Source organism: Eurytemora carolleeae, unplaced genomic scaffold, assembly GCF_000591075.1.
Source record: "Eurytemora carolleeae unplaced genomic scaffold, Eaff_2.0 scaffold371, whole genome shotgun sequence".
Lineage (NCBI taxonomy): Eukaryota > Metazoa > Arthropoda > Copepoda > Calanoida > Temoridae > Eurytemora > Eurytemora carolleeae.
In genome coordinates this window covers 205,260-218,175 of record NW_019396355.1, presented here as the reverse complement: position 1 = coordinate 218,175, position 12,916 = coordinate 205,260, and the positions used below count along the sequence as shown (strand labels likewise).

Sequence of the window (12,916 nt, the reverse complement as noted above, 5' to 3'; positions counted from 1 at the left end):
GTAGGCAACTATAACAATACAATGAAGACGATTTTTAGTTTTTGATTAGATTGTTAACAAGCTTTTTTCGAATTTAAGTTTACAAGTTATCATAGAGAAGCTTTTTAATCTACAGCTCTTGTCTTCTATGTTTAAGTTTATCCATACTTGCACAGTTGACACAGTTTGACCATTTTTACAGTTGCACAATTGACAAATATTTGTATGATAACAGTTTGAAAATAGATTCGGCTCTTTTTTTCAATTACAATTAGGAATATTGTTGTCAGCATTGATTAATGAGAAGCCCTATACATGAATATACCAATACCAATGACAATTGTTTTGCCGAAAATGACTCAATTTAAGTATGAAGTATTGATATTATCCTTAAAAATTTGAGACTTTAGAATTACTTTTTACCGTGAATTGTTGATGAATTTTTTAAATTTCAGATTTTTCAAGTTTTAATTAAAATGAGAGCGTTTGCTGAAGCCCTTATTACGGCTTGTTTAAAGGTTATATAGCTGTGTCATTAAATAAATCGTTTTAAAATGTCTTCTTTATTGTTATTATAAAATAATTGAGGTAACATTAAATCCTGTTAACCCTATATGTTTTACTGATGTTACCAGGAAAAGGTGGAGGGGGAAAAAAATGCAAAATTCGAACATGATTTCAAAACGTTAGCAGATGTTTTAATTCAGGTATTAATAATTTCTTACTGATTTTATTGTTTTAGAGGAAATATCTAGGGATGCGTGTTTTTTTTTTTTTTTTAAATCAGGATTCTAATTTTTTTTTTGAACTTGTTTTAACATAAGAAGTTTTTTCAACCAAATTTAGTTTGACCATAAAAATATATTTTTGAACAGAAAACAAACTATAACATTCTAGTTTTACACAATTAAATTGATTTTTTTTTATAAAAATCTTAAGCATCAAAAAATTGTTATCTTTGAATCAAATGTGCTTAAAACACTCATCTAAACTTATTTTTCTTCTGAATCTACAGTGATAACCAGAAAACTCTGAAATAGGAAGACGACTTATAGAAGTTATAACTTATAAAAATCTAATAAGCATGAGAAACGGCAATTGTGCAGTGTAAGAAGACCTATTTCATTATATTAGTGATTTAAGAAGTGTTTAGTAAAACTATTTGCTCTGTAACCAGCATAATTACACTTCAACATTGCTATAATTTAGTCTTCCTATTCCGTAGTTTTCTGGTTATCACTGTATTTTTTTTAGGAATCTGTGAGGTTTGAACTAGGTCTCTTCTCTCCGGTTCTAAAGTAATTTTAACACGTTATCATTATCATCATTGTAATTGTTATCATTTAATATTTACTCATTTTAATAATCTTTCGTTAGCGTTATCATCTTTACCACCAATAATCAGTATAAAGTGGAATAAAAGTCGTCTTTTAGTTACAAATGTAGCTAAAGTTTTTTGTTTGAAAGAAAATATTTTATTTTTTTTATATCCAGGGAAAGAATCTATGGTGAGGAATCTGCCTCGTTCACCAATTCCTCTGGTGTTACAGTTAACCTTAATCTTAACTCTTCCCACCAAAACACGAGGTCAGTCGGCCATTTTTTGTTTTACAAATTTTCAGTCGGCCATTTTCTTTTTTATTGTTCAGTCGGTCATTTTCTTTTCAATTGTTTATTCGGCCATTTTCTGTACAATTTTTAGGTCGGCCATTTCCTTTTACAATTTTCCATTCGGCCCTTTTTTTTACAAATATTGAGTCGGCCATTTTCTTTTCAATTGTTCAGTCGGCCATTTTCTGACAAAATTTAGGTCGGCCATTTTTTCTTACAATGGTCCAGTCGGCCATTTTTTTTACAATTTTCCAGTCCCCCATTTTTTACAAATATTCAGTCGGCCATTTTCTTTTTAATTGATCAGTCGGCCATTTTCTGTACAATATTTAGGTCGGCCATTTTTTTTTACAATTCTCCAGCCGCCCATTTTCTGTACAATTGTCTAGTCGGCCATTTTCTTTACAGTTGCACAGTTGACACAGTTTGACCATTTTTACAGTTGCACAATTGACAAATATTTGTATGATAACAGTTTTAAAATAGATTCGGCTCTTTTTTTCAATTACACCATCCTTTTTGTCTGTAAATATTAAGGAATGCAAAGAATCGTATGTTTATAAAGTGCCAATTTCAGTTATTCTGATAAGATCGTTAAATTTAATGGTTCGCATTAAGAAAAATCGTTTGTTTTATTTTTTCAAAAATATTGCAAAAATTCTAAATTCATTGCTAATCAATTACAATGGGTGTAATGTTGTTTATCCTTCAGAAACACCCTTGTACAGATTTTGGACGGAAACGAGGTAAACATTTTTCTAACACGCTCAATGCATTATAATTACAATTCTTAGAAAACTAATTATACAGAAACATAGAATCTCTACATATAAAGTCGTATTCTCTGTTTGTTCGATCATAACGGAACCCTTGGATCGATTTGCCTCAAATTTTGATTGGGGAAATCGGGAGACCAACGGGAATGTTCTTAGGTTGGTTTTGAGATTTTAAGTTGAGTGGGTCGACTTTAATAGCGAAAATTTAGTTCCCGGTAAAATCTTTCAAGTGCGGGTAAACGACGGAAGTAACTTTTAGTAACCTGGGCAGCGCTGGGTTCCCAAGCTCGTTGTATATATATATATAGTAAATCGAATAAACTATATGCAGATAATACGCAGTGGAACTGTATGTATTATTGTACATGTAGTAATTAATGGAATTATTTTCCATTTGACAGTAAAAATTCAAGTACAAGAACTCAGTGTACTCTTGTGCTGAAAGTAACTGAATTCTCAGCAACTAAAGTACACAAAACAGTAAAAATTCAAGTGCAACAAACTATTAGTACTTCTATTAGATGAAAAACACAGCACAGTAAAAATACAAAAACTAGAATTTACATATTTGTACTATTGTACTGTAGGAAGTATCTGAAATCCTTGCTACTGAAGTACACATGAACTGTGAAAAATATGAACTATTGTACTGTAGAAAGTAGCTGAAATCCTTGCTACTGAAATACACAGAACTGTGAAACATATGAACTATTGTACTGTAGAAAGTAGCTGAAATCCTTGCCACGGAAGTACACAGAACTGTGAAACTATATGATTATGAATTATTGTACTGTAGAAAGTAGCTGAAATCCTTGCCACTGAAGTACACAAAGCAGTAGAGCTATCTGAAGATCTAAAAACCCAAGTAGAAGATCTTGAAACTACAGGTTGATTTTTAGAATAATCTTAAATAAAATATTAAAAAATGCTAAAACATTTATTACAAAAATAGATTAAGTGATCAATTGATTATAAGTGATATATTACCATAACAAAACAATATTAAAGTCGAAATTTATGTGCGCGGTCCAATTGCAAGTTTTGAACCAGGGGGTTAACTGCCTGTTCAGATTTAAAAAATCAATTTAATTTTACATTTGTCATAAGAACCGAGAGAATTTCCAGAAATTTTACAACTTTTGTTTCAATGGAATTTCTGAACTGCCTCACAGATAAATTAGTTTAACCAATAGTATACGAGTTCAACTCTTTTTTTCATTCATAAATTGCCAACTCCGAGTAATAAGCAAATGTAAAATTATCCACAAAAAGAAACATAATTTCTAGAGTTGGATATCTCCGATGTTGGTGTTTGGATAGATCCCATTGATGGAACTTCACACTATATTAAGGTAAAGGTACAACTGCTATACCTAATGATTGCCATAGCTACAGGGTGTCCCACGATGACACTGCAAGACGAATTGAAGGTCGTCTTAGATCTTTGAAATTTATTTTTAAACCTAATTTTAGAAGTAAAATTCTAAAGTTAATAATCACAAAATACATGGCATTTCCAACATTACATGTTGTTATCAAGAAGTTTTTTTCAGATTTGGACAATTTTGATTTTATTTTGTAAGTTAATCATAAATGTGAAAGTAGGTTGACGACTGAATGTCATAAATAATTTAAAAGTTCAAAAACGTTTTCCAAGTCGACTTGCTACTGTCATGTTTCGTTGGATACCCTTTAGTATACAGCTGTTGTAACAATGCCAGGCTCTGCTGCAGAATGCTCTGTAGTCTGTACCCCTGTTCAAAATCTGTGAACGTTCCCTTTAATTATATTTTTTCATTTAGAACTACAGTGGTAGGCAACTATAACAATACAATGAAGACGATTTTTAGTTTTTGATTAGATTGTTAACAAGCTTTTTTCGAATTAAAGTTTACAAGTTATCATAGAGAAGCTTTTTAATCTACAGCTCTTGTCTTCTATGTTTAAGTTTATCCATGCTGATATAAATCAATATATAATTCGAAAGTCGTCTTCATTGTATTGGTATAATAGCCTACCACTGAATCATACTTAGGGTAAGGAGAAACTATGGAATGGATATCCTGTTTCTGGGCTAGAGGTAATAATTCGGAATTATTCATTTTTTTCTTTTCTGTCAAATTTTTAAATTAAATATATTGAACTTCTTTCGTTGAATTTATGAGAGTTTTTCATTTTCAGATATTCGATTTTCTGATATTAAAATACTTTTTTTTTGTTTTCTAGGTGGCGAAAGTTCTGATAGGTAAAAATTAAATAAAAAATATCATTGAACTACGAATCTGTGTAAAACATGATTTATGCAGAGCAGATTTAACTCCCCTTATTAATGTATCTTTCTTCTTTATATTCTATTTCTGTATTTCTGCAGTATGGAAATGTTTAAATAGAATACTATTTATATATCTATATTATTATTCCATGATCTATTTATAAGAAATAGGAGGTAAATCTGCCAAACATTTAGATTCACACTTTATAAATCTTACTAATTGAGTAATTGGACACCATTAATCATAATGACTTTTATTTCAAGTTTCCTAAACGTACCTTATGTTAGTTATGTTGGTTTCAAGCCATGTTATACTTTGTAGGTGTGTACAATTGTACAACTGGTGCGCCTATGTTTGGGGTTGTCGGGTCACCTTTCAGGTATGATTCCTTTAATTGTAATCTTGTTTATTTCTATGCCAAATCATTAAAAATGCCATAAAAGACGAAATATTTAAGATTTTTTTCAACCTTGGAATTGTCCTAGTTAAATAGTTTTAGGTCGTCTTTATAGTCTTATCCTTGAATAAGTAGAAATACGATATTGTGATATAATTAAGGAGTATGGAATAAAACGGAGATACAACTGACGTAGCCCGCCCTACCATATGATTATACATGCTTTGCAGACGGTACTTCATTTGTATAAGAAATATTTGTCTGATGTACAATAACGTATACAATAACCTATTCTGAATATTTCTTATACAAATGAAGTACCGTCTGCAAAGCATGTATAATCATATGGTAGGGCGAACCGCGTCAGTTGTATCTCCCTATACTATTCTATATACTCCTTGGATATAATACTCTTAAAGAATAGTAGTCGTTCCCAGAGACGTTTTCTCTCTGCCTTAAAATGGGACAGAAATATTAACAAATTTGTCCAAATTTCTGTATTTTACTTAAATATTTATAACTCGTTATCAGTATATAACCCAATGATTGAAAGTTCAACAGACTTAAACTCTATTTTTGAGATTTATTATCGAGTTATTCATTAACTAAAGAAAATTCGATTAACCCCGTTGTTGCTCTCTTTATTTTCCGGTTTACTTTCTAGTGCAACCTGTCACCTCGTATTTGGATCCACCCAGCCCGGTCAACCTTTACTCCTGGATCCTCCAGGTCCTCTACTCCATCCCAACCTTGAGCTAAACCTGACCCGTCCCGTCCTGGTGGTGGGTTCGTCAGAAAGCTCGGAAATATTGGAGAAGCTTAAACCTAGGTTTGAGGTAACTGTTTATTGTTTTATGCGCATCAAAATAAAGAAACTTTACCAATATTGGGTGTAGTGAAGAAAACCGGTTTTGAAACTTATGAATATGGTACAGTATGGATGGATCATTTTTTAGAAAACCGAGTAACGGTAAAGTTAAAAGATATTTGGATGCTCTCGGGTCGGCATAGGGTTTCTTTTTGGATTAGATCGATTTATTCCACTTAAACTCCTCGTATTCTTAAGTTGAGAAAAAGGTTCTAAACGAAGAGCAATAATATAAAAATATCAATAGCGAAGTCAAAAATTTCTTAATATACATACTTTCAACATTATTTTAAGAACTTCTTAAAAAATTATTGTCATTATTAACGAGTTAAAATGGTTTTTCTAAAATCTTATCTTATAACTTTTATTTTATTCTAACTAGGCTTTTAGGCTTTTCTTTAAATAATTTCAGCTTATAACTCTTATTCTAAAAGTCAGCCATTTAAAATCATTTTCAATTTTTTGCGGATTTTAATTTTCGAATTGGCGCATTTAAAAAAAACTATTTTTCAGAAATTTATTTCTTCCAATTTTGATAGATTTCTCTGGGGTTCTGAGGTCCCACAAAAATGTTCGGTTCAGCCCTTTTGGCTTTTATCGGTTACAAACAAACAAAAAGACAAACAAGCAAAGTATATATAATATATATAGATATTGAAATGTCGATAAGAATTTTGTAATTTTCAAACCCAATTATTTCTAAAAAAAATTCACTGAACATTTTAAAGATAATCGTATTTTATATCCTTAGCGATGGTTTTAAGTGAAAGGAAAAAAAGAACGCCATTTTTGCCAGAATTTATTCGCGGTGGTTTTTTAAAAACTTTTTTATTATATTTTATTATTTTTAGATAATATCTGCTGGTGGTGCAGGAAATAAACTTATGATGGTTCTGATTGGTACCGCAGATCTGTACATAAATTCATCCCCTTCAGGTATCAGAGCCGAGTTTTTCTTTTTGGGGTGCATATACTTTCGTAGATTTTAAAATCAGAAGTCATAAAACAAAGAGAGTTGTAATAAAACCATATGATTTCATAACATATTGTACAATGTACAAGTATGTGTATAGTGTGTGCAGTTCGTATTATATTTGGTTAGCCTGAACTGGAAACTTTTAATCCCGATCGCATGATCTCGATATTCACAGTAGGCACTTTTGAATTTTACGGAGAAAATGTTTGATCTCTTAATATCCCTGCTTTCTATGTTCTCTCATTGGTTTAGCGCAAAACTCCTGTGCTTCTGATTAACTGTTCAATTTCTGCACTTCACGTGATATCGAAAAAAAGATAAAATTACACTGTTGATTTATAAAAGTGGGTGCATTCTGCACAGTACAACGTATAATTTTATTCATAATAAAACTAGATATTAGTTATTAATTTCTACAGAAGTTAAATAAGATTATGTACCATTAATGGGGCTATACAGTTGATATATAAAGTTCATGTACACTGTACAGTTTATGTCTGGGATGCCTGTGCTGTACATGCTCTAATGGTAGAATAAGTATGCGGGGTTGTACAATGGATACTTGTGCTGTACATGCTCTACTAGCTGGGACTGGAGGAGAGGTTGTACACTGTACAATAGATATATATCTAATGGACACTGTACAGTTTATTTCTGGGATACATGTGCTGTAAATGCTCTACTGGTAGGAGTATAAGGAGGGGTTGTACTTTTTACAGTAGATATATAGCTTTAATGTACACTGTACAGTTTATGTCCGGGATATCTGTGCTGTACGCTCTATTGGTAGGAGCAGGAGGATGGGTTGTACAGTAGATATATAGTCAATTTACACTGTACAGTTTATGTTTGCGATACCTGTGCTGTACATGCTCTACTAAGTGGGGTTGGAGGAGGGGTTGTACAGTAGATATATAGTTAATTTACACTGTACAGTTTATGTTTGGGATACCTGTGCTGTACATGCTCTACTGGCTGGGGTTGGAGGAGGGGTTGTACAGTAGATATATAGTTGATTTACACTGTACAGTTTATGTTTGGGATACCTGTACTGTACATGCTCTACTGGCTGGGGTTGGAGGAGGGGTTGTACAGTAGATATATAGTTGATTCACACTGTACAGTTTATGTTTGGGATATCTGTGCTGTACATGTTCTACTGGCTGGGGTTAGAGGAGGGGTTGTACAGTAGATATATAGTTGATTTACACTGTACAGTTTATGTTTGGGATACCTGTGCTGTACATGCTCTACTAGCTGGGGTTGGAGGAGGGGTTGTTTCTTTCCAAAATTTTCAGGTGAAACATTTAAAAAATATTTCGAACTTTTTGTAGCTCTTTAAGTATTAATTTCAAATATAAACATGTGCTTGGACTGTTTCGATTATCTTTAGTGATAAAACTTTTGTTTCGTCATAAAGAACTGGAGTGCGCCCATCTTTTATTTCAACTATTAATTGTGGCTCTATCTGTGAGCATCTTTTCTTATACATATATCTTATATATACAATATAAAACATGAACAAATAAGTTCGCGAATTTAACAATATTTTTCGCGCATTTTCAAAGTTTTAAAAAAATCAAAAACTTTTTGACACAAAGTTTTGTAATTTAGAGCTTCCATAAACCTTACCTGGGGTCATGTGAGGTCCCACACAAAATTTGGGCCCACGATGAAAACTGGTTTAATTTTATCAGAATATTTTTGATTAACTGCAGTGACCATTTTTAAAATAGGTTTAAGTCGAACAAATGTTTTTGTTCATGATTATATGCCAATATTCTTACTTTTTGGATTCAGCTTTATCAATATCATAATATATTTTCTTTGTTGCTGTTTATCTAGATTCTGGAATCAGCTTTTCAAGATGGTTTTTATTTACATTTTGACATAATTTATGGAATTTCTTTTTTCAAGGAGGTTCTTATTAACATTTTGACATAGTTTCAACAACTTTTTTTTCGGCATTATAAGAGTCTGTTGTTTAAAGACATTAGCTCAATAAGATTTGAAATATATTTTTTAATGGAAACCTTATTGATTAGAAAGTAAACCGCATGAATTGATAATAAAAATATGAAGGGGTAACGTATTGTGTACTCTAGGATGTACAGTACTGCAGAGGGGCAGAGGAGGGTACAGCTCTTCATCAAGGATTAATCGCGTACAGAGATCATAGAGTACTGGATATTATTAAACAGTGTTTACAGTAGAACTAGAAAATAGAGCAAGTTTGTATAATAAGGTTAGTTACTCTAGATGCGCTTCAATGTACGGAAAATGTCGTCTCCTAAGATAGATATACAAATACCCAATATGACGTCACTGATCATAGAGGCGAGAGTGACGTCATATTGGGTATTTACCTATCCGTCTTAAGAGACGACATTTTCCGTACATAGGAGCGCATCGAGAGTTTAACTAACCTTGTTATACAACCTTGGAATTGAAGGACTGCAAAGCAAACATGCCCATGGATCCTTTAAAAAGTGTAAACTAAAAAGAAAGAATTATTTAGTAAAATGTTGTTTAAAGTCTAAAAATATTTTATCAATTTATTTTGACAACATGTGTTGACATTTGTTTCAGTTTTGTTTCGCTTTAATGACAATTTGTATTATTGTATGCATTTAAAAAATATTTAATTGATATTTAATGATTTAGAAAAATCTACTTTACTAACTGTTATTGTTTGAATTTAATTACATTTTATAAATATTTATTTATACAGTGGTAAACAATTATATCAATACAATTTTTATTTACGTTTTTATTGTTAACAAGCTTTTTTCAAATTACAATGTTACAAGTAATCAAAGAGATTCTTTTTTAACTGAAAGCTTCTCTTGAAGTCTATTGCTTAGGTGTATCCGTGATGTTTAAAAGCTTGATATAAGTCAAAATTGAAATTGAAAGTCGTCTTCATTGTATTGATATAATCGTCTACCACTGTATTTAGATTTAGATGTAAAGATTTTAGCAAATGAATCGTTATGCCAATATGCTGTTTGAAGCATTTTTAATAATTGTTTTCAGTTTCACATAATACATTTATTTTTCTTGCATTTAGTATATATATATAATATACATATATATTAGCTTAAAGTGTATTATGAAAATGAAATATATGAATTTATCAAAACCGTAAATTTATTCAAAAATATTGAACTGCACAAAACACGAGTTTACTGACAAAATCTAATCGTGGATATTCTTAACCTGCGGTAAGAACGACTTAGTTTGTTTAAAAAATTGAGGTTATAGTTTCTAATAAGGGAGCAGTTACCTTCAAGAAACAAATAGGACGGACTCACTCCCAATCTAATCTAATCTAATCTAATCTAATAATTTATTTCTCTGTTGAAAATATGACAGATTGACCGATAAAACTAAACATATGTTTTCTATTGATTCTCAACGGAAGGAGAGCAGCCATAGCAGGGCTGTTTTCAGGTTGGTCTCCTGGCAGTTTACCGTGGTGTTTATTAGAACTGAACTGATGTGATACGTCGTGGGACTGGGTTGCGAGATGACGGAGGAACAGGGTCAGATTTGCTTAATTAACATGCTCCTATTTCCTAATCTTTTTGCGCTTCTAAAAAAAATAGCAAAAGTTTAAGTTCCACCCATTAACAATACCTTTTCCAAAAAAAGCAATGCCAGAGCACTGATTTTTAATGAAGGATTTAAAAAATGCAAATTGCTTGACTTAAAAATCCATTGTCATAGAGAGAAAAATTATGTGTATGCCGTTAAAAATGACGATCAAATAGAGCAGGACCAGCAAAATAGTTTGCTACAAATAAAATTTTCACTCTTTGACAGAAAATGATTTTTAAGCGTAGATTTAAAAGAAAGTTTATTAGTAATACTTGATATTTCAGGATTTAGGCAAATCAAAGAAAGGAAATCGACGTAAAGATTCATTATCAACTCTTGGGATAAAATATTCATCAAAGTTTCTTAAATTATACAGATTCACAGTCAATACAGAGTTCTTCACAAAAAAAAATCCAAAAGACACCATGGACTATAATTTTTATCAATTGAATGCATTAACATAAGTTTCTGCTGAAGGATTAAATCATGAAAGGGTAATATCTGAGTAGAGTAAAACAATATCTCAGTATGAGCGTTGAGTTTAGATTTCGAGAGAATTCTGACACATTTTTTTTGCAAAAGAAATAACGGGTTTAAAGATTTAATGAGGCAGACCAGTAGATTGGAAGGCAGTATATAAAAAGAGGACATGAACTAGAGCATAATAGAGAGACTTTAAGGCAGAAGACAACAATAAATGCTTAGCTTTACTAATCGGGAATAACGCCTTAGATATCTTGTTTCTAGTTTGCTTAATATGATATTCAAAATTAAGATTTTCATCGAGAAAAACGCCAAGCATTTTAAAAGCCGGAACCCTTGAACTGTTATTAATCCTTTCAATAGGGAAAATAAATCTGGGATCGGGAAAAGAATTCAAATCATTGCAATTAAAAATAAACTGAAAATCTTCAACTTTTTTTTGCTTAGGATGAAAGACTATAATTTTCGTCTTGGTAGTATTAATTGCAAGTTTATTGGCTCTCAGCCACATTCCCAGTTTCTGAAGCTCAAGATTTACAAAGTTTCCAAGTTCAAAAATGCTTGTACCTTTTTTTAAAGCAGTTGTATCGTCAGCAAAGAGAAAGTTAAGCAGGGCCTTGCTTTTAAACATATCATTTATAAAGATCAAGAAAAGTAGTGGTCCTAAAATTGATCCCTAGGGAACAGAAATATTCAAGGTGGTGAAAAACTGGATAAACATCATTAACCATAACATATTGCCTTCTATCTTTAAGATAGTTTACAAACCACTTTAAATTAACATTCGTAACTCCTATTTTCTTTAATTTGGTAAGTAGAATTTTATGATCAACAAGATCGACCACTATTTCATTATTGTTAAAAGCATAAATCGGAATCGGGCAAGTACAAAAGAGGATAGATTAAAGATATGAGACAGAGGTTCAGAAATCTCAGTTGATACGGCTTTTATCAAAACAGTACTTATACAATCAATATCCAGAGTATTTTTACGATTGAGTGACGAGATTATTTCTGAAACCTCTAATGGATTTGTTGGAAAAAACTCAAAATTAGAATCTAAATCCTCTAAATAATCTTCTGGTTTAGCAGACGTATCCGGTATTTGAGATCTTATTTCATATGCAATTTCGGAAAAAAAACTGTTAAATGTATCAGCAATTTTAGATAGCTCAGCTATTGACAAACCTTTAGATTTAATCATAGAAATCTTACTTGATTTAGTTGATCTTTTATCAATAGCTTCATAAAGAAAACCCCACATTTTTTTTACCCCTTCAAAAAATTTAGATTCTTTAAATGTCTGTTAAATGCATGGATAGATAGAAGCGTAAAGGTCCCTATCTAGATAGATAGATACTTGTATAAGCTGAGATTTAGATACAAAGATAGATAAATAGATAGCTACATATAAAAGACTAATGATTTGAACGCGCGGAGAAAGAAGATTAATGATGTATTTTCTCATTACAATGCATGAGATCGTTACTTGCTGATCCTTCTCTGTATTAACCCGTATATACAGCAGACATTTCTCTATACTAACCTGTACATAGCAGACATTTCTCATACTAACCTGTATATACAGCAGACATTTATCTACACTAACCTGTATATAGCAGACATTCTCATACTAACCTGTGTATACAGCAGACATTTCTCTATACTAACCTGTATATAGCAGACATTTCTCTACACTTACCTGTGTATACAGCAGACATTTCTCTATACTAACCTGTGTGTACAGCAGACATTTATATACACTAACCTGTATATAGCAAACATTTCTCTATACAAACATGTGTATACAGCAGACATTTCTCTATACTAACCTGTATATAGCAGACATTCTCATACTAACCTGTGTATACAGAAGACATTTCTCTATACTAACCTGTTTATAGCAGACATTTCTCTATACTAACCTGTATATAGCAGACATTTCTCTATACT

General features: G+C 31.5%; 1 protein-coding gene across 1 annotated transcript; it reads left to right on the top strand.

Annotated features, from left to right (window-relative positions):
* Positions 1-455: 455 nt before the first annotated feature.
* Positions 456-8,505, top strand: LOC111701600 (inositol polyphosphate 1-phosphatase). Its single transcript, XM_023472950.1, has 12 exons — positions 456-497; positions 1,234-1,277; positions 1,474-1,566; positions 2,303-2,336; positions 3,163-3,253; positions 3,654-3,718; positions 4,402-4,446; positions 4,593-4,611; positions 4,961-5,018; positions 5,701-5,872; positions 6,756-6,840; positions 8,495-8,505. Exons 1-12 carry the CDS (start codon positions 456-458, stop codon positions 8,503-8,505), a joined length of 759 nt encoding a protein of 252 aa, XP_023328718.1.
* Positions 8,506-12,916: the final 4,411 nt, after the last annotated feature.

Excerpts from the sequence above, each read along its gene's own strand:
- LOC111701600 (XM_023472950.1), top strand. The coding sequence starts at position 456 with ATGAGAGCGTTTGCTGAAGCCCTTATTACGGCTTGTTTAAAG. Across the intron at positions 3,719-4,401 it reads GAACTTCACACTATATTAAG|GGTAAGGAGAAACTATGGAA; the intron begins GTAAAGGTACAA and ends AATCATACTTAG. Across the intron at positions 5,873-6,755 it reads AGCTTAAACCTAGGTTTGAG|ATAATATCTGCTGGTGGTGC; the intron begins GTAACTGTTTAT and ends TATTATTTTTAG.